Source organism: Panthera pardus, unplaced genomic scaffold (genome assembly GCF_024362965.1).
Source record: "Panthera pardus isolate Hobbes unplaced genomic scaffold, ASM2436296v1 HiC_scaffold_11, whole genome shotgun sequence".
Lineage (NCBI taxonomy): Eukaryota > Metazoa > Chordata > Mammalia > Carnivora > Felidae > Panthera > Panthera pardus.
This window is the reverse complement of record NW_026526666.1, coordinates 1,727,632-1,748,495: the sequence shown is the minus strand read 5'-3', so window position 1 is coordinate 1,748,495 and position 20,864 is coordinate 1,727,632. Positions and strand designations below refer to the sequence as shown.

Here is a 20,864-nt window from a genome sequence, read left to right as displayed (position 1 = left end):
TTTAATCCTCCCTGTAAGGCTATTCTCAGGTGTCTAGGATGTCCCCTCCATACACTTCTCCCAATATTCCCATTTTTAAAAATGTTTTTTAATGTGCCCAGCCCCTGCTTGACCTATCTAGGGAGGCAGGAAGGAAACAGCTCCTAGGTAGACCCCAGGGAGCTGACTGGGAGTTAGTTTCCAGTGACTGCCTGCTCAGGAGCCCCTCAGGCTCCCCAAGGCTGTTTACCTGCTGTTCCCTGCACTGACGACTTTGACCCCAGCTGCCAGGGTTGCATCACTTACAGCTACAACATCTCTGGCAGGCAAAAGGCAACAGAAGCAATCTAAGACACAGGGACCCAGGGAGCCTCTCCCATCTCCCTGTTGCCTTTTGGGAGTATGATGCTCCTGTCCACAGGGAACACCCTTTGCATTTTTCTCTCTTGACTCTGCTGATCTGTTCCCCACCCTCTAATACCTGTGTTCTTCCTTCCCCACAGATATAAACAGTCCCCTGGCCCTTCCCAGCCAGGCTGGCTGGCTCTGATAAGGCAGTAGTAGTCAGGGACTTTGGGGGTTAGGAACCCTTCTGGGGTGCAGGCTGGGGTGCCCTGCTGGTATGTGCCCCAACAGGTTTTTCTCTATCAGCCTCAAAATCAGCCTAGAGCCTGTCTGACCTGTCCCCCCAGAGAGCTGGAGCCAGAGGCAGAGCCAGGTCAGAAGCTGGATTTAGAGACTAGGTTTGTACGGTCCCTCCTGGCCCCACAGGGAGAGCAAGGCACAAGGCGTCTTGTGTCTTCTCAACTGCTGAGAGGCTGAGAGGCTGAGCAGGCCTCCATGGGCTGAGGCTGGGGCCCCTGGGAGGAAAGATGTTCTGTGGGGAGGGGTTTACACGGGGGACCAGGTACAGCTTGATCCTCTCCCACATTTGGGAGGGGCCAGAGCTAGAGGCGACAGCTGGGCTGGGCTGCCAGGGAGGTCATCTGACTGGCTGCCCGGCCTGGGCTGACACGCCCCTTCTCCTCTAGCAGGCCACACAGAAGCTGGTGTCCACACAGGCAGCCGCCAGGCTGTGACGACTGCCACCTCGCCTCCAGCACCTCTGGGTAAGCACTGGAACCTGGGCCCTCGTGTTGGAGGAGGTGGGGAAATCTGGATGATCCCATGGGAGAGGGAGAAAGGAGTTTTCCTTTTCTAGTGTGGGTGCTTGCTCCCTTGTCTAGGCATCCAAGTGCCCGCAAGAACACATATATATATCAGCTCAGAGAGTGCACCTACTGACCTAAAGATCCCTGCCAGAGACGCCAAGGGTGAAAGGCCAAAGGTGAAAGGCCGGCGGCAGACAGGTAGCCTGGGGGGGCAGGGAACAGGGGCTGACTTGTGGGCTGGGGCTGAAGGTGAGGAGGTGTTTTAGGAGTTGTTATCTCCCACCCCACATACTTAAACCTACCACCTTGCCTCCCCTGCGCCACCCCAGGAACACCTAGCCAGTCTACGGGAAGGAAGGGATGTGGCTCTCAGAAGGGGGTGATGCACCTGAGTCCAAAGTTTGGGAGCCATGGAGTCAGGGAGGATTTGTTGAGGGCTAGCTCCAGCAGCATTCCTGACCAGTCCTTGCTTCCTGAAAGAGGGGTGAGAGCTGGGGAAGAAGGGGGCTCCCCTCCTACCCTTCCACTTGTGCTCTCAAAGCTGCCAAGCAAGTCAATACTCTCTTTTTCTGCAAAAGGGGAAAGAAAGCATGGGAGGTGAGCCCCGGGGTCTGGGGGTCATAAAGAGGCCCAAAGGGCCAGAAGGCTCTCCTCAGTTGGCTCCCATTTCCCTCCCTGGCATAGCCAGTGACACCATGTCTGTGACCAGTGGGAAGACAAGACCATCCCTGACCCAGGAGATCCTCAGCCACCTGGGCCTTGCCAACAAGGTAGGGGCTGTAATGGTTGGAATCATTGTTGGTGTATCAACTGCAGGGCGATGAGAGGATGGGGGACAGGAAAAGGGAGAGCAGGCCCTGAGACTCTGCCAAGGGCCGGGTTAAGGCTCTGGGGTAAGCGTGCACAGACCTGCGATGCTCCCCCCAACCCCTCACCACTCGTGCTCTTATAGACTGCAGCTTGGGGGACCCTGGGCACCCTCAGGACATTCTTGAGCTTCAGCGTGGACAAGGATGTGCAGAGGCTGCTGAGGGCAATTGCAAGCCAAGGTGAGCCCTTCTCCCTCTGCACCTGGGGCTCTTCCCTACAGGAACCAGTCTGCAGACCAAGAAGGAGCCAGGAAGGAGGAAGTGATGTTGTTCAATAAACGTTTGTGGAATGCCTTAATTCTTGTCCATCAAGTACCGTGGTGGGTGTGTGGTTCCTATTTTCAGGACACTGCCATGAGGTAAGGCTTATTTCCATTTTACAGATGAGGAAACAGTGAGACAAAAGGGCTGGCCCGAGGTCACATGGCTCACGACGGCAGGGCCGGGCCGGGAATCTAATCCAAGTCTGCGATCCCCAGAGCCATCTCTCCCCCAGCATACCAGGCCACCTACACCTAATTCAGGGCCAGGTTCGCATGCCATTTTGGCATCTTATTCGCATCTTCTCGAGGCCAAATGGAAGTTGGGGTGACGCAGCCCCTGCCCCTGTCTTTCACGGCCCTTTCCTAGATCTCCATCTCTCCTCCTCTGGAGGCTTCCAGCGTGAGGAGGAAGGGGATTCCCCCCCCCCCCCCCGTAAAGACTCAGCTGGGTTGTGACCAGCTGATGGCCCAGCCCTCACCTCTGTTCAGGTGTGGACCGCAGCACCATCGTGGGTGTGCTGACCAATCGGAGTAGGGAACAAAGACAGCTCATCTCTCGAGCCTTCCAGGAGCGCACTCAACAGGTGAGGCCACTGACTTCCCAGGAGCAGTGGACTGGGGTGAGAGGCCCCCCCGAAATCTTGGGGTGCAGCAGTAGCAGCTGGAGGGGGGGTGGCTGGTGCTTCTGGCCTTAGATAAAAGCCAGCCAGATATTCCAAATGTCCCCCATGCCTCAGGGACCTCCCCCTCATATCTTCTCCTCTGCCATGGGGCCATTTATCACAGGACCTGGTGAAGTCCCTGCAGGCAGCACTCTCTGGCAACCTCGAGAGGATGGTGATGGCTTTGCTGCAGCCTGCAGCCCATTTCGATGCCCAGGAATTGAGGACAGCTCTGAAGGTACCGGAAGAGGCTCTCTGGGTTTCTAGGAAATGAGGACACCATTGAAGGGAGGAGAGGGTTCACTGCCTGGCCTTTGCCCACTCCAGAGGTGTCCACTTGGCAGAGGCCCCCTTTAAACAACCCATATTGACCCTTAGAAGGACAAGGGGTCAGCCTCTGCTCTCTGCCATACTGCCGACATGGCCCAGTCTCAGAGTGGCCTCCCAATTTCCCACAGAACCCAGGTTCCACTGAGGATGTGGCTGTGGAAATTCTTGCTACCCGAAGCCCACCCCAGCTGCAAGAGTGCCTGACAGTCTACAAACATAGTAAGAGCACGTAAGGAACATGGGGTGGGGATGGGGTGGGTGACAGGTTAGGTGAGCCCTCTTGGAACCTGTCTGCCTCAGAGCTTTTCCCTTGGGGTCTCTCCCCCCACCCACCCTTACCAGTTCTCAGTCTCCCCAGGGTAAGAGCCAGATGTGATCATTAAAGAAAGAGAAGCAGTGATTAACCATCTTAGTCTGGGGCCCCAGGGCGGATCCCAAGGTAATGACAATGTTGGGCACATGACAGCCCCAAGGGTGCCCATGTCATCTTCTCAACCCCTTCCTGATTCTGCCATCATATCACATCCCAGACTGAATGGAACCTTGCTACAGCTGAGGTGGGGGGGGGGGGACTTCTCCCTAAGTCATGAGTATTACCCCTCAGGCCCTTGCTTGGCTGCCACATGGCTCACCCACTAATTGCTGACTGGCCTTTTCTCACCATCTTAGCAAGCCCCCCCCCCTTTTTCTTGCTTTCCCCAATTTTCCTTTGATGTCCATTCTTGGCCTGTCTTAATCCCTCTCCTACCTCTTTCACTTCTTGCTTCTGTCTTTCTTTTCCCCTTCTCTTTTGTCTTTCACGTCTTCACATCTTTCCTCCCGGATCACTTCTCTGTGCTGCCAGTGAGAGGACCGGGCCCTAGCCATCTGTCCTCATAATGTAGGTTTCCCTATCCCCCTTGACTACCTGGCTACTACTTGAATCACAGACGCCTCCTGCCCAGGGCAGGTTGGCTCCTGGAGATAAGGCTACTCCACTAAGTAGGGCATGGGTTACTCACAGTTTAGGGATGTTTTCAGGGTACCCACGATGGTGCTTCTGCCTTACATCCTGGGAACTACCAGCCATCAAGCTACCCCAAGCAGGGGCTGGCAGTAGGCACAGTGGGTTGGGCATTTGACAGAATATCTACACTGGAAAAAATTGGGAGGATTCAGAGAGCTCCTGACCCTACCCCAGATTTCCAGATGGAGGTGGAGAAGGACATCAAATCTGAGACCAGTGGCATCTTGCGGGACCTGCTCCTGGCCCTGGCCAAGGTGAGGAGGACTGGCCTGCAGAAGAGGGGGACTGGCCTGGCAGTTATACTGCCAGGGAAGGGGCTGGGGTGGGGTGGGGAGCATTGCAATGGTATAATTAAGGAGAGAAGGCTTTGGGAGGAGAACAGGCTGGGGTCAGTTTGCCTGGAGGTAAAAAGCTACCCCTCAAAGAGTCCTCCTGAGAGAGTTTCTCATAGGGGGCCCGTGAGAGCTATTCTGGAATCATTGACTACAACCTGGTGGAGGACGATGTCCAGGTGAGCAGGGGTGAGGAGTCTGCACAGCCACGCACGTAAGACACCCTCCCCCACCATATCCTAGAGCCAGTGACCTATGTACCCACTTGTCCTGCAGACCTCTCCTTGCCTGGGGGAAGGAGTCCTTAGTGACATGTGAGGACATGACCTGTTGGGTAGTAACCATCTGAAGTCTTTTCACTCCTTTAGCCTCTGACTCCTGAACTCCCAGGAAGTGAGCCCGTCACGGATGACCGTTCTCTTGGGCATTTGGGTGGGGGAACCCTCCTCACACCTTTCCTTGTAGATCATTGAATTCCTTGAGTGCCAGGATTTCCCCAAATTGGGGAACTGAGCTGTCAGGGCAGAGCCCCTGTCTTAGCCCTATTCCTTTTTGTTTGCTTGTTTTAACCATAAATAAAAGTAACTACTTTACACTTTCAAATAAGCATTTCTACTCTGAATCCTGTTCCCATCATCATGATGATGGATTCTGGGAACATCGCAACCATGGCTCCCCAGCCCCCAAACAAGGATCCTGATTTACTCCTCCCTCCCAGGCATTAAAGCAGGCTGAAGGGCCCGGCACAGAGGGCACATGGGTCATAATATTCACGCAGAGAAATCCTGAACACCTTGTCCGAGGTACACATGGGACGTCTGGTCCTCCCAGCTTACTCTAATGATGACTTTGGCTGAGGAAAGTGGGGAGGGCTCATCCTTCTCTGTGATAATCACCCCCTGCTCTCATTTATCTTTCTGACTACTTCCCACACACACCACAAGTGTTCGATCAGTACCAGCGGTGCAGTGGGCACGAGCTAGAGAAGACCATCCAGAACATTTTCCACGGAGATGACCAGGCGGCTCTGCTCAGCCTAGGTAGGACCTGCTCAGGACATGTGGGGTAGGGTGCTCACCTGGCGTGGGGAGCCATCTCCCCACTGTTCTCTCCTTGCTTGCAGTCTCCGTGATCAAGAACACACCGCTGTACTTTGCTGATAAACTCCATCAAGCCCTCCAGGTGAGATGGACACTTCTTTTCCCTCCCTTTGGAACAAAAACCGGGGTGGGGTGGCAGGGAGGACTACTTTTGGGCAACAGAGAGGAAGTTTCACGCTTTTGCTAATGTAACAATCTCATACTTGTTTTATAATCATAAAGCCGCTCTCTTTTCCTAGGTTTACTAACTGTCTTGTCAATAGCAGAGGATTGAGCTGTGGTTAGAGCTAAATTAGTTGAAGCAAAAGAGCACTAAGGCTAAAATTTTGGCCTAATTGGTGTCTAGATGGCCAAACATAGATATAAATTTGCTCTAGAAGACAGCATCTTGTCCAATTTCAGTGGTGGCCAGAATTATGATGGTGATAATGCTAGCAAGAATGGTGACAAGAGCCAGCATTTCTTGGGTGCTCATTGTGTCCCAGGGCCTATGCTGAGCTTGTGACACACATTTCAATGAATCTTCATGGCCACATTCCATCCCTGTTTTATAGATGAAAAAATTGAGGTACAGAGAGACTAAGTTCTTTGCCCAAGGTCACACAGCTAATAAATCATACAGGCTTCCTACAAAACACATATGTTAACACATAACACTGTATGTTAACTCTACTGGAATTTAAACACAATTAAACACACATACACACACACAATGGTCCCAGAGGACATTTAACTGCCATGTGTCAAATCATAGTCTATACCATAGGTGTTGGTCTATACTATAAGCTATACCATAAGAGTTCTTAGCATCCAGGACCACCTTTTCCACTCTGGTCAGACTTTGTTCCATATTATCCACACTTAAATTGGTGATGTTGGTTTGAGTAATTTAATAAACAGAATCCAATCATTCTACTCACTGAGCTAGGTCTCCTATTAGTATAAATGTCCCCTGAAACCTATAAATAAAAAAACTCACCCCAATTCTTAAGAAGATAAAAGCAGTTATCATTTTGGTAGATGGCATAGCTTCATGAGGACTGTTTGAGAAACCATCATGCCTTATTGACAGCTATTCAAAAGACAGTACGTATATGCCCTTATTTTATCATCAATGGAGATTTCCATTGTATTTATCCCATGAAGTCTGTACTATTGTATTGAGCCAACACTAAGACCGATTTGAAGAGTTGTGGTTATCTAAATTCTTGTTATAAAAACAAATTTGAATCCTAGCAGTAAATGATTGTAATGTATTTAGACTATAGGACCCATACTCTTGGATGTAAATGCCAGGTTGACCCTTAGAAGTAGAAGTCAAAAAATAATATAGGCCTGTTTTTCTGAAAACTTTTTTATTTTTTATTTTTTTAAAAATTTTAAGTTTATTTATTTATTTTGATAGAGAAAGTACCAGTCGGGGAGGGGCAGAGAGAGGGAGAGAGAGAATCCCAAGTAAGCTGTGCACTGTCAGCGTGGAGCTTGATGCGGGGCTCGAACCCACGAATCGCGAGATCATGACCTGTGCTGAAGTCAGATGCCTAACCACTGAGCCACCCAGGTGTCCTGAAAACTTTTTTTAAAAAGGAAAAACTCAATCAGATGCTTCTATCTTATTCTCTTATGAGAAATATGTGAAAACATAGATTGTGACAAATATTTATTCAGAGAAATGACTTTCAGTGAAGGCTGATTCAGGAAAATTCGGACCAATATGAACCATACAATGAATTTTCATTAAAAGATCCTAGAGAAGGGGCAGGCACCTTGGTGGCTCAGTCGGTTAAGCATCTGACTTCAGCTCAGGTGATGATCTCATGTTTTGTGGGCTCAAGCCCACCGTTGGGCTCTGTGCTGACAGATGGGAGCCTGGATCCTGCTTCCGATTCTGTGTTCCCTCTCTCTGCCCCTCCCCTGCTCCTGCTCTGTCTCTCAAAAATAAATAAATCAACATTAAAAAGAAAAGAAAAAACACAATCCTTTATCATAATACAAAATTGGTGATATATGAAATTTAAGATAAAGTAGCCACTAGGCACACTGACAATGAGATCATGAGTCCAGATGAAATATGGCATCCTGTTGTTACTTCCTCATTTTCCTTTCTATTTTTTTCATGGGAACTTATGATCTGTGTTGATGCCATAAGTATGGGTGTCAGGCAGTTCTGGGAAGGGTCTTATGAGTCAAGCAACAGGAAACTCTGGGAAAGGGGCTCATAGGAAATAGTGACCGCACCAGTGCACATTTTTTATTTAGAAATCTGTCATGGTTACACATTTATTATAATCAGTTATAATTCAATTTGATACTGTATTGTACCTCTGTTATTTCTAAACAGAATCCTCCATTACCTTCTTTAACCAAAAGGCAGGAGGCTTGGTACAGGTTTAGGAGGAAGAGAGTGATGCTGAACCCCAGGGGTCCAACCAGGAGAAACTGATAGATACAGATGAGGATGTGAGGTGGCCCTGGGAGGTCAGGATTCAAACCGGAAGGCACATGACCCTGCTCCCTATCAGAACCCCATCAACTCAGTTTGGGGATAGGCTGGGTATATGCTCCTTGGACATTCACTAAATTGGAAGTTATAAAGTTCCTGGCTTTCATGCTGTAAGTCTTTATAGGTAGCAAGTCTTTCCTATCCTTTTTATATTTTATATTTTTCATTTTTCCAAGTCTGGGTTTATTTCAAAATTATAAAGATTTATATGTTATTTTTTATTACATATAATAGCACATATAATGCAATTATATGGATTTTATTACTTTATATGTATTTTATTACATAAAATACAAATACTTATTACATATAATAAACAATTTTTAGCTTACAGTAAAAACTTTCACATTTAAAGTTTAAAAAAAAAGATATTGGGAAAAAATTAGAAAAAAAGGGGGGTCGGGCGCCTGGGTGGCTCAGTTGGTTAAGTGTCTGACTTTAGCTCAGGTCACCATCTCATGGCTTGTGAGTTCAAGCCCCACATCGGGCTCTATGCTGACAGCTCAGAGCCTGGAGCCTGCTTCAGATTCTGTGTCTCCCTCTCTCTCTGCCCTCCCCCACTACACTCTGTCTCTGTCTCTCAAAAATAAATAAACATTAAAAAAAATTTTTTTTAATAAGTAAAGCACGTACCAGCTAATGCACCAATACTTCCAAGGGTGTAAAACGCTGCAAAAAGCTTTATGCCACCAGGAAACCACAGCAATCCAGTTCCACGGATGGAGAAGAAAATGCTGCACGCGAATCGAATGAGAAACCATTTCAATCTGGTGTTGAAACTAAGGAACGAGGCATCCGGGACCTGTGTGGTCAGGCCCTGCTCCTGGGAATCCTGGCGGCTCAGGACCTTCTCCATGGCCCCGCTCCCCTGCAGCTTCCGATTTTTTTTTTTTTTTTTTTTTTTTTTTTTGAGTCCGTGCCTTTGGGGCTGCTCACCACTGAACTCTTGAGGAATGAGACTCTAAGCTAGAGGCCTGGCCAGGAACGGTGGGTACACGGCCAGAACAACACCTACCCCAACTGCTCCCAGAGACTCCTCTTTCCTGCTGCATCATCTTCCATGAGGATGGACAAAGAGACAAATTTTGCTCCTAGATAATGCACACATCTCTTTTCCCTGCACTTACACCTTGCTTCCCCTTTCTAGAGTAATTTACCTTGCCGTCCAGTCTCTGCTCTGTGAGAACCTTACTACCAACCTCTCTCCATTCTGTTTCACTCTCTACCAGGACATGGGGCCCAATTACCAAGTCCTGATGCGCATCCTTATCTCTCGAAGTGAGACTGACCTTCTAAGCATCCGAGCTGAGTTCAAAAAGAAATTTGGGAAGTCCCTCTACTCTTCTCTCCAGGTGAGACTTGGCTAGTTCTTGACCTGGAGCCTCAGAGCTTCACCCCTCACTGCCACTCTGCCCTCACTGCACACGGCAGAGTGTATTTACGCCCTTGGAGAACTCATGAGTCTTTGGTTAATTTAGTACAGAAATCTTGACATCAGATAGTTGTGGGCCAGCACAAGGGAGGAAACAGAGTGCCTGGGCCATGGTGGCAGTGGGGTCTTTCTAACACTTGACTTTCTTGTCTACAGGATGCAGTGAAAGGGGACTGCCGGTCTGCCCTACTAGCCCTGTGCAGGGCTGAAGACCTTTGAGACCTCCCTGCCCTCCCTGTTCCACCACAGACATTCAAGGATATGAGATCCCCATGTTTGGCTGGGCCTGCAGGAAACCAGCTGGGCTCCAAATAAGATAACCCCTCACTGAACACCACATGCTCCAGCTTCTTGTGGAGGCTAGAATTTGAAGTTTCTTTCAAGTCCCTTAATTTCTTCATCTCAAAGTGAGGTCTATATGTGGGTCCCCTAGCTCTGTCCTGGGTATAGACATCTCTTTGATGGTTTCTGCCCTATTCATCCTTCCAGTACCCTGGCCAAAACATCTCACTGATTCTTGAATTCTTTTGGCAAACTTCGCTGTTGTTTGTGTGCCCTGATTAGAGTTTGGGTGGAGCAGGACATGGGCTGGGAGGAGGTCTTGAAGTTGGAGGTGCCTTTGATGTGCACTTGCATATGCAACAGGGATCCTGTTTGACACTCCAGTGCTGCAGTAAGCAATAAGCCCCTCCCCTCAAGGTCCCCCCTTCCCCCCATTATTCTCTCTTCCCCAGGAAATTTCAGGCAAAGAAACAGAAACAGGAGCCAGAATGAGGTCAGAAATGGTCAGAAGTAGCAAAGAACCATCTGATCGCGCTGCCCTCCCCCGCCTGGAAAGTCTTACGTTAAGGGAGCACAACCCCCAAATTGCATCTGTCCAAAGCAGGGACTTGGAAACCCACCTCCCAAACTGGATTCCCATTGAAGATCTATCAAAGACTGATAAACAGAAACAAAAAAAAGAAACAAAAAAAGCAGGCTTTGGTTCCCCCTGCTGGCCCTATTCGAAATGACAAGCAAAGCACACGCCACACCCTCCCCCCCCCCCCACCCACCTCTTTACCCCGCCCACCCCACCTTTTTTGCATTCCTTAATTGGGTCAAATACTTAACCTGACTGCTGCAGGGCAAGGCAAACAACAGATCTCAGGAAAGAAGTTTTATTTCCAAACCTTAGGAAGGCATTACAAATAATGGATAGAAACCCAAATCAAACCCTGAAACAATAGGAGACAGGCCCGCAGGATCCCCAGGGAGACCCAGCCAGTCAGGGGTGGGAAGCAGGGGAGACGCATTCTAGACACATTCTAGATGGAGCCCTCACCCTGGAGCCTGAGTGTGTATATTAGTATGACTACTCCGGGGAAGGGGATCTGGGAACCGGAAAGCCTCACCCCCACCACCCCCAATGTTGCCCTGGATGACCTGGAGGCAGAGAAGGTGGCAGCACATAAGGGCAGGACCTTGGCGTTCACTGCCTGCTGGGATCCCCACCAGTCCATAAATAAGTTACCCTGCGTATCTCAGGAGTTGAGCTGGGGAAGCAAGCAGAAGAGCCAAGGCCTCTGAAAGAGGAGGCAGGGCAGGCCCAGCCTTGGGCACAGCTACAGCAGGACACAGTCTGACTCTTGCTTCGGCCTCTGCCGACGCTCCCCGGCTGGACGTCCCAACATGGCTCCTCTCCCCTGTGTGGGATTGAACAGTGGGTCACCCACCAGCTCAGAAGAGCATAAGGACAAAGGCTCTAGATGGAAGTGGGGGCTCAGTCGGTTAGGCATCCGACTTTGGCTCAGGTCACACTCTCACGTTTCACGGGTTTGAGCCCTGCGTCAGGCTCTGTGCTGACAGCTCAGAGCCTGGAGCCTGCTTTGGCAGTGGGGAGAGAAAGATAAGATGGGACCCAGGGGAGAGAGACACCTTGAAGAGACCATTGCAGGACTAGCAATGACAAGTGTCCGGATGCCGAGGAGCAGGGCACAGCTCTGGGCCAGTGGGAAGGCCCCTAGGCAGTGACCGCTCACCTGTGGGGAGGCCCGCCCTGGTGCAGGCTGGACTGCTGGCTGCTGCTGGTACTCCTCTTGCTGAAGCTGCTGGGCCAGTTCCAAGTCACTAAGACCCAACGTGCCTTGTGGTTGCTGCTGCAGGGACAAGGCGATTAGGTAGTCCTAGAGAGAGTCGAGACAGAACAAGAGTGGTGAGGTGGGCCGGGACATTCAGGCCAGCTTTATGTTTCCAAACTCATTTTTCTTTCTTTTTTTTTTTAAATGTTTATTTTTGAGAGACAGAGAGCATGAGCAGGGGAGGGGCAGAGAGAGAGGGAGACACAGAATCCAAAGCAGTCTCCAGGCTCTGAGCTGTCAGTCAGCACAGAGCCTGATGCAGAGCTTGAACCCACGAACCATGAGATCTTGACCTGAGCCAAAGTCGGACGCTTAACTGACGGAGTCCCCCCAGCCCCCCAAGACCCATTTTTCTTCTCCATCAAATTCTCCAGCTCCTCCTCCAGAGCAGAATACACAGACAAGCACATTGTGTGTGGTGACACTCCAGGCATGGAGGCAGTCCGAAGTTAACAGTAAAGGGGCACAGCTGTCATGTGTCATGATCTCTAGATGACCAAATGCATGCCCTGCCTGCAGCAAAGAGCTCCGAGGCAGCCGTGCTCCCTGCACCCTCCCGGAGGCCCCACACACACACCTGGTCTACGAGCCGCTGCTGTTCGGGGGAGCCGTTCCCACCTCCCGCTCCAGGTCCCTTGCCAAGGGAGTGACTCAGGTGGAAGTCCGAGTTGCAGAAGCAGCTGTCCCCATCCACGTTGTGCAGGCTCTCCCATACCACCTGCTCCTCCTGCAGGAAGCCCTGGTCGGTGACCAGCAGGTACAAGTGACTCTGCAAAGAAGAGGACAAAGCTCGTTGGTGGGATAGGTGACACAGAGGCAATGTGATGGCCAGAAATCACCTGGGATGCAGGGACCATTTGAGTCATCTGGTGTGCTGGCTGCCACCTGTCAGCGCAGGCATGTGTGTCTTTGACAAATACGTGTGGCCGTGGGGAGAAGGAAGGGATGTCTGAGCATATGGTCAGCTGGGGGTAAGTATGGCGATCGCTGTGGTCCAGCCTGAGTCCTCAGGGCTATGGGTCCCACACAAGATGCTGCTTCCTACTCTGCTTCCCATGGTTCTCTGGGCTCGCCTGATGGCTCTGAGGATAAATCCTTTGAGAGCCAAAGACCTTTCCCTCTTCCGTTTAATTCCATTCCCTTCCTGGGAGCGGATTTTATTTCCTGTCCCAATGACGACAGGCTTATTCCTTCTGGCTTGCTCTGGCCAGTGAGATGTTAGCAGAAATGACACGCGTCATCTCGAGACAGAGGCATTAAAAGTGAGTGTGTGGTGTCTCTCTCTCTCTTTTCCCTCTCATATTCTAGATTAAAGCTGTTTTGTCAGCCTGGGTCCAAGAGCACAGAGGACATAGGCCAGAACTGCAGCCAATCTGCAATGGCCACGTGGCACACATGAGAAATAAAACTTTGCTGTAGGAAACCACAGGGATTTCAGGGCTTGTTTGTTACCTGAACTCAATCTACCTTCTCCTGTCTGAAACACTGACCAGGAAGAAAAAGCCACAGGGCAGTGACAGGACGCCACCCCCCAGCCCCCATCCCCAAAGCCTTCTCACCTTGTGCTTTGTCATGGTGCTAAAGTGGTTGTTTCGGAAAAAGACGCTAAGTTCACCCTCCTTGGCAGCGGCTGTGAGCTCACACAGTCCATGGTAGGTCAGCTGCGCTGCAGTGGTCTCCAGGAACTGCTCTGCGATCAGGCCTGCCGGAAGGAAGGGCACAAAATTGCGGGGCAAGAGGCTTGGCTTAAATCCAAAATCCACAACAGGAGGAAGGATCATTCATAGAATCCCTGTCAAAAGCCCTAGGGATGAGGGGCACCTGGGTGGCTCAGTTGGTTGAGTGACCGACTTTGGCTCAGGTCATGATCTCGCAGTCTTTGAGTTCAAGCCTGCATCGGGCTCTGTGCTGACAGCTCAGAGCCTGGAGCCTGCTTCAGATTCTGTGTCTCCCTCTCTCTCTCTGCCCCTTCCCCACTCCTGCTCTGTGTCTGTCAAAAATAAATAAACATTAAAACAATTGTTTTTTAATTAAAAAAAAAATAAAGCCCTAGGGATGGTCCCACCTTCTGAAATCCCTTGGGGCCTGGCGGTATTCATTCACCCAACGGGTAGTTCCTTGTGCCTGTACTTTGTGCCAGGCAGCATGCTGGGTACTGTACGCAACCGACAGTTCCCCAGATTCTCTCTCGTGGGGTGTTTATTCTAGGGGGACTTGGTGGGGGGAGGCAGACAATAAACAATAAACTGAAGCAGCCATCCTTCCCTCCACTAAGAGTCCTTCCCTCCACTAAGATCCGCAGGAGAGAAGGCAGGGCTGTTACCTTCTGTCACGAGGTTGGTGTCGCTAGAGTGTTTGCAGGTGATAATCTTCTCTACCAGCTGGTTGTAACTCAGCTTCCCAACTGCGCTCACAGCCTCAGGACTCTGCGTGGGCAGTGGGGCGGGGTGGTACCAAGACAATTAAGATCTTTTGAGGAAGGAAATGAAGCAAGCCCGAAAGGATCACAACCCTGAAACCAAAGAGTCTTGACATTTTCTGTACCCAAAGAACAGACCTCCGTGCGTGTGGTCTGCCCGTATTTGAGTGTTATCCCTCTCCCCAGAAAGGTTAAAATTCAAGGAATTCTGCACTGGGTCCAGCCTCTAAAGCCTATTCTCTTCTCAAGCCAATCTAATTCCTAACTCCCCAACACCCACCCCACAAAATGCTGTTCCTCTGTCAGCTTGAGCTGGATAGGAGCCTCATTTGGGCCGTCTCACCCTCACCTGTGGATCGACCAGCCAGCCGTGGTACAGAGGTATGCCTAGGAGGTCAAAGACACTGCACTCAGGAGTATACTCAAAATCAGAGACCCCTGTGAATCGCACATTGACGTCCAGACCTGTGGCCAGTTTAGGCAACACTGTCATTGCATCGTCCACATTCTGGGGTTAGGAAAGAAAATGATGACTATGTCACATCAACATGGTAGATATACATCTTCACCTTATGCAATGTTATAAGTCAGTTATATCTCAATAAAGCTGGCATAAAACAAGAAGACAATAATGGCTAGTCTAGCCTCCCCTCTCCCGACACCTAGCTCCAGAAATAAAAATAATAAAATTGTTGCTTTTCCTCCCTGGTTCGCTTCCAGGCTACTCCATTCTTCTTTTGCCTCAACCCGTCTTTATCTTGTATAAAGGAACATATTTTCTAGGACAAAGATATACCCTCCTCCTCCAGAAAGAAATAAAAAAGAAACACAGACAAAAATCATAGTTTAAGGGCCCTTCTTGAGAAGCAGAAGAAAGGCCTCTCTTCCTAGCCTCAGTGTCCCCTCACGAACCTGCAAATCCCCACGTCTGCAGACCTTTGCCTCACCTGCTGAAAATTCAGCTGAAGTCCCTCTGACTTCTCCTGGGGCTTGATGGACAGGAGGCAGTCTCCTATAAGACAGGGTCCCTTTTCAGCTTACTCCAATTTCCCCAAAACCTACTTCCTCTTCTCCTAGAGAATGGTCATGGACCACAGATTTTCAGAGCTGGAAACAGCCTTAGAATCTAATCCAGACCTCTCACTTCTCAAGGAAAAGAGAGACTCACAAAGATAAAGAGCCCACCCAAGGTCACGTGTGAAAGTTCAGGGCAAAGTAGGGTTACAATCCCAGGTTGCTCAGGGCAAAGTAGGGTTATGATCCCAGGCTCCCGACACCTTGATTTTTGCTTTTCATTCCCCAGCCCTGCAGAGACGCCCTGTACACCTTCACCTTCCCTGCTACTCTGAGCCCCAAATGGGCAGTCCCTTCCTATTCTGGATTTCTGAGTGGATAGCTCTTGAACCTCCCCAAGGCCTAGGCACTCACCAAGATGGGCCATGAGCTCATCTGATGTGATCACTTCCTTCTGAGGGGACAGCTTCACCTGAAGGCAGAAGGGGCGACCAAAGGGTTAGCCGTGTGTGTATTTTCCTTCACAGAGCACTGAAGCAGAAATACATAGAAGGACTGGGGGAAGGGGAGGGAGTCGTGGGAAAAAAGGCTTGTAACTGGAGTGAGGGAATGCATGTGAAGACATTCCCATTTGCTAGACAACAGAAGATACAAGAGCAAGGCAGAAACTTGTTTCGTTTTGTCTTGTTTTTGTGAATATATTCTCATTTGTTCAAGCTGGAAAACTATGGAGAATAATCTGGAACATGTCGCCAGGTTTGAGGAGATCGGGATGATCGAGGAGATGGATCAGGGAAGAGTACTCTCCCCAGCAATGTCTAAGCTCCCATCCGGACCCTCTCTTACCTTCCACTGAAGAAAGAGGATGTTCATGATGGCCAGGAGAGGGCAAGGGCCATTAGTGCTCTGGGTGATGATGGGTGTCCGTTCTCCCTTCCAGGAGATCCACTTTACACAGTAGAAATCTACCTCCGGCTGTCGGGCCCTGGGGGGCTGGGGAAGCTCCTGGGGTCTGGAGCACGCCCCTCCTGTCTCTGCCTCAGGCTGTGTCCCGTGGGCTGGCCCCAGTTGGATTGAACTAGCATTAGGTGCAGGTGACTCGAGGTTATCCTGGCCCTGGGCCAGCAGCGAAGTTTGGTCTACCGTCTCCTGTTCTCTAGCTGCCCCATCAGCATCTCTGGCATCCTTGTCCTGGGGGTGCACATCTGGTTGTGACAGGACCTCACGGTTTTCAGGGCTGACTGCTTCTATAATCCTGGCCTTACCAGAGGCTGGATGCTCAGGTTGATGGTGTTCCATGGTCAGAAGAGGTCAACTGAGGGGCACCAAAGGACTTTCCTGCCCTCTAGGAGTTGCCTAATCTAGGCTTGGTATGTGAAAAAGAGACCAATCCAATAAGGAGGAAGTCATTGGGCTGGAAAGCAAATGGACCCAGAAAAGTCTTGTTAAAGGAATACAGTGTGGAAGCCTGGACAGTGTCTGTACAGTCACTCCTGGCTATGGGGAGTATGTGTCTTTCTTACTTAGCTGGGGAAGCAGAAGGGCCCCAGCCTGAGCTCTTGTCACCCCTAACTTGCTGTGACCACATGGGATCAATGAGGATACAGGGCTTTCAGGTTGGGAGGAAGGATTTCAGCAGGATTGAAATCATTGGATGGAGTCAGCTTTCCTGAAATGATACGGACAAGGAATGGAAAAAGGATGGAGAGAAAGGGAAAGTAAAGGCAGAAAGACAGAAAGGAAAGAGATGGAGAAAGAAATGTTAAAACTGTCCAGCTGAGCCTTGAACAACACTGTTTTCAACCGCACGGGATTTCAACTGAGCAGACCCACCATATGTGGATTTTTTTCAGTAAATACGTGAACAGTACAGTAAATGTATTTTCCTTATGATTTTCTTTTTGTTGTTGTTGAAGTATAGTTGACACACAATTTACATTAGTTTCCTTTTTTTTTTTTTTTTTTGACTCTTATTTATTTTGAGGGGTGGTGGAGGGACAGGGAGAAAGGGAGACAGAACCCCCACAGGCTCTGTGCCTAGCCCAGAGTGCCACTCAGGGCTTGACCCCATGAACCGGGAGACTACAACCCAAGCCGAAATCAAGAGCCCAACACTCAACCAACTGAGCCACCTAGACACCCCCTTTACGACTTTCTTAATAACATTTTCTTTTCTTTAGCTTATTTTATTGTAAGAATATAGTATATAATACATATAACATAAAAAATATGTGCCAATTGACTGCTTATGTTATTGGTAAGGTTTCCAGTCAACATTAGGCTGTTAGTTCAGTTTGGGGGGAGTCAAAAGTTATACACAGGTTTTCTTTTTTTTTTTTAATTTTTTAAAATATTTATTAATTTTTGAGAGACAGAGTGTGAGTGTGGGAGGGACAGAGAAAGAAAGGGAGACACAAAATCCGAAGCAGGCTCCAGGCTCTAAGCTGTCAGCACAGAGCCTGATGCAGGGCTCGAACTCATGGACCATGAAATCATAACCTGAGCTGAAGTCAGACGCTTAACTGATGGAGCCACCCAGGCACCCCAGATTTTCAACTGCATGAATGGTCAGTGTCCCTAACCCCTGCATTGTTCAAGGGTCATCTGTACTAATGGTTATTAATACAATGATCTTTAGCACCCTGTAATGGTGTCAAGTTGGTAACCCCCAATATAGCCAGGAGGGTGGTAATTCCTCTGCCCTACACCAAACCCCACTCCCTGGCTGTTCGTGGATCATCCAGAGCACACACAGGCTGCTTATATCCTTAGAGCTACCTTCTCTTTGCTTCATCCCAAGGGTGAAAAGATTAACAATCACAGAGTGCTTGGGGTGAAAAGTGGAGATACAGACAGGCAGAATCATCCCCTAAAAGATGAAACACCAGTGAGAAAGAAGTCTTTCTCCTCCAAGGACTCTACTGAACTTTACACAATCCCAAACTGCAGCAAAAAGGTCTTGGGAGGGGCTTCCTGTAAGCCAGAGAGGGGAAATGTAGGCCATGTGGACTTGAATCAGAGACAGGTTCTGATAGGCAACTTCAGATTCCAGCACAAAAACCACTGCCCCACAAATTCTGTCAGTACACTCTCAACAGCTGTAGTCGGCATAGCCAGTTTCTCAGTTCCTCTCTGCTCCCCAATCACCTAAACCTGGAGATACTCTCTTGCCCACTCTTCATATATTATGGAATGTGAAATGCTTTTTATTGACTTACATAAGAAATATTCCCTCGTAACAAGCACAGGGTCATGTACAGAAGTGTTGAAACATTATATTGTACACCTAAAACTAATATAACACTGTTAACTAACTGGAATTAAAACTAAAACTTAAAGGGGGCGCCTGGGTGGCTCAGTCGGCCAAGCAGCCAACCTCGGCTCAGGCCATGACCTCTCAGTTCATGAGTTAAAGCCCCGCATCGGGCTCTGTGCTGGAGCCTGCTTCGGATTCTGTGTCTCCCTCTCTCTCTGCCCTCCCCCACTCTCACTCTGTCTCTCAAAAATAATTAAACATTTTTTAAAAATCTGTTAAAAAATTAAAACTTAAAAAAAAAAAAGGAAATACCCCCCCTTACATTCATCTTCCTGTGCACATGTTCTTCCTATTCCCATGTATATTGTTTTAGATATAAACCCTGGGCCTGTTTAACCTGCTCTCTATCAGCACTAAGCATCAAATCTAGCACAGACATTTAATTAAGGCTGTGGATGGCAAAAAAATATATAAAAAGCCACAAACGCTGTCCCCTGGAAAACATCTCCCTTCAATCTCTTAGCTCCCCTCTTCCCCTCACTCACAGTAAGAAAAGGGGAGAGCTTAAGACTTGTTAGAAATCTTGTCTTTTCTCCAGCTCCCTCCTAACCTGACACTATGCTTCCTTCTTGTAAAGCGGCAGGAATTCAGGGCTAGGTTAAGGTCTGAGACATGAAGTTGAAAGACGTAAAAGTTACCAAAAGGAGTCTAGTCACCCAAATTGATACTCCTGATTCAAATCTAATTCGTGCTAGCTGCATCTCATTACATGTTGTTAATTTAGAATGAGACTAGCAAAAATTGCCTGCACACCTTACACTGTTTTTTCTCTCTCGTTTTTTCCTCCCCTCCCAAATGACACTTAGGTTGAGCCTTGGAAGCAGAAACCAGAGCCTGGGAAAGTTAAAAGAGCTTGGAGAAAAGCAGCATTTGTTTCTTATCTTTTCTGTCCAATGCCAGAAATGATCAATAATTCAGTGGGGGTTGGGCAGCTAGCTGGTGAGGGGAATGAGCCAAAGGAAACCAGGAGCTGGACACCACAGGGAGCTGGGTCCCAGACAAATTGGGCAAAGCTAAGCAAGCTAAGTCTTAAATGGAGGGGCAGGAGACGGAATGAAGGATTTCTACGCTACAAGGTGAGCTCCTGGTGGGGTGGGCACGGAGTATGTCTGAACAGGAAAGGAGGAGGGGGAGGGCACTCAAACAAACCAGAATTTCATTATTTTCCTCTTTTCTAAGTCCCACACATTCTCTCCTGCTGGAATTATCCTCTGGTGGTGGGTGAGGGAGTTAAAATAGCCCTGGCCCCTCCCTCGCAGTGGCAGTAAATAGTCAAAAGTTGCAAGAAACATATAATATGGGTGGGTAGCTTCAATAAGCCATACACACCCCCAGGAACCTTCCCACTGAAATCTTCTCAGTCTGACCCAAATCTTCATGCAACTCCAGGTTAAAATTTTGTCCCCCGAATAAGTCAACCGCGCCTCTCATTCCCTGTCTATTTGCTTGCAGGAGAGACGGGGAAGTTTTCATTACAAGAAGTAAACGAAGGGGCCACGCCTCGTCCCTTTTACATAGCCCTCCTGCCTTACCTCCTCTCAAAATCCAGACTTGTAGAGACCAGGAGTGGAGGGAGAGTCCATGTCACCTCCCCAGAGCTGGAGAGGAAAAAGAGAACTGGGGGTTGGAGGGGAGGTAAAGGAAATGGTTAAAACAAAGTTTTTTACCTTAAAGACGCTGCTGCTGTCCCAGGACTGAGGAGGAGGGTCCAGCTGTGGCAGTTCGATGGGGCAGGTAGCTACAGTGAGGGGCGCTGCCACAGTCCCAGTTGCCTTTCAGCTGTCAAGGCCAGAGCTTATACAGGTCTACACAGGTTTATGAGCGGCGGTCCCGGCTTGGTGGAGGCCACTTCCGGACCCACGCCCACGACTGGGGTCACCAGAGAAGGGTGGGGGCAGGCTGGGGTGCAGCCTAGGTGCTCCCAGGTCGCCCCAGAGCGTCTTCGGTTTCCCTGAGTTGCTGAGTCTAGGGCGTGCGCTCCAGGCCCAGACTACACGCTGGTTTTCAAAGGAAGTTTGTGGTTTTTCTTTTTTCTTTCTCTCTCTTTTTTTCCCATCGGGACAAAGAAAAACATTAGTCAAGGACGAGCTCCCTGGAGGAGGAGGGGCTTGCCCAGCACTGAAGAATTTCCATCAGGGTTTTCTGACCTGGTCAGCAGCTGGGTGATCAGCAGTGAGGGAGAGAGAAACAAGGAGAGGAAAACAACAGACCCTTTCTCTTCCCTCCGCCTGCCGCTGGAAGGGAGGGAGCGCTTGTGCCTCTCTGGTGAGAACAGGGAAGAACACTGCCCTTGCTGAGCATGGGGAGGAGCAGGGCTGGACAGCAGCAGCCGGTTGGATTGGGCTTTCTCCCTGGGTATGGCGGGCCT

The 20,864-nt window shown here is 49.5% G+C and overlaps 2 protein-coding genes across 7 annotated transcripts; one reads left to right on the top strand and one right to left on the bottom strand.

The window, feature by feature from the left end:
• Positions 1-551: 551 nt before the first annotated feature.
• Positions 552-10,166, top strand: ANXA9 (annexin A9). 5 transcript variants are annotated; one of them, XM_019433074.2, is made up of 15 exons: positions 552-697; positions 1,011-1,088; positions 1,206-1,306; positions 1,815-1,900; positions 2,083-2,179; positions 2,752-2,846; positions 3,049-3,162; positions 3,383-3,473; positions 4,435-4,514; positions 4,712-4,771; positions 5,311-5,395; positions 5,537-5,632; positions 5,716-5,774; positions 9,425-9,547; positions 9,784-10,166. In XM_019433074.2, exons 4-15 carry the CDS (start codon positions 1,826-1,828, stop codon positions 9,844-9,846), a joined length of 1,038 nt encoding a protein of 345 aa, XP_019288619.1. In that variant the 5' UTR covers positions 552-697; positions 1,011-1,088; positions 1,206-1,306; positions 1,815-1,825; the 3' UTR covers positions 9,847-10,166. The 5 variants fall into 5 exon arrangements, with proteins under 5 accessions (XP_019288619.1, XP_019288618.1, XP_019288617.1 ...); XM_019433073.2 differs by having other exon boundaries at positions 1,206-1,328; positions 1,819-1,900; XM_019433072.2 differs by having other exon boundaries at positions 1,206-1,328.
• A 607-nt stretch (positions 10,167-10,773) lies between these two features.
• Positions 10,774-20,275, bottom strand: MINDY1 (MINDY lysine 48 deubiquitinase 1). 2 transcript variants are annotated; one of them, XM_019432828.2, is made up of 10 exons: positions 20,164-20,275; positions 16,027-16,594; positions 15,595-15,652; positions 15,114-15,178; positions 14,516-14,674; positions 14,071-14,173; positions 13,307-13,449; positions 12,325-12,516; positions 11,649-11,792; positions 10,774-11,312 (listed from the first exon to the last, which is right to left on the bottom strand). In XM_019432828.2, exons 2-10 carry the CDS (start codon positions 16,477-16,479, stop codon positions 11,232-11,234), a joined length of 1,398 nt encoding a protein of 465 aa, XP_019288373.2. In that variant the 5' UTR covers positions 16,480-16,594; positions 20,164-20,275; the 3' UTR covers positions 10,774-11,231. The 2 variants fall into 2 exon arrangements, with proteins under 2 accessions (XP_019288373.2, XP_019288371.2); XM_019432826.2 differs by having other exon boundaries at positions 16,027-16,849; positions 20,164-20,269.
• Between the last annotated feature and the right edge of the window lie 589 nt (positions 20,276-20,864).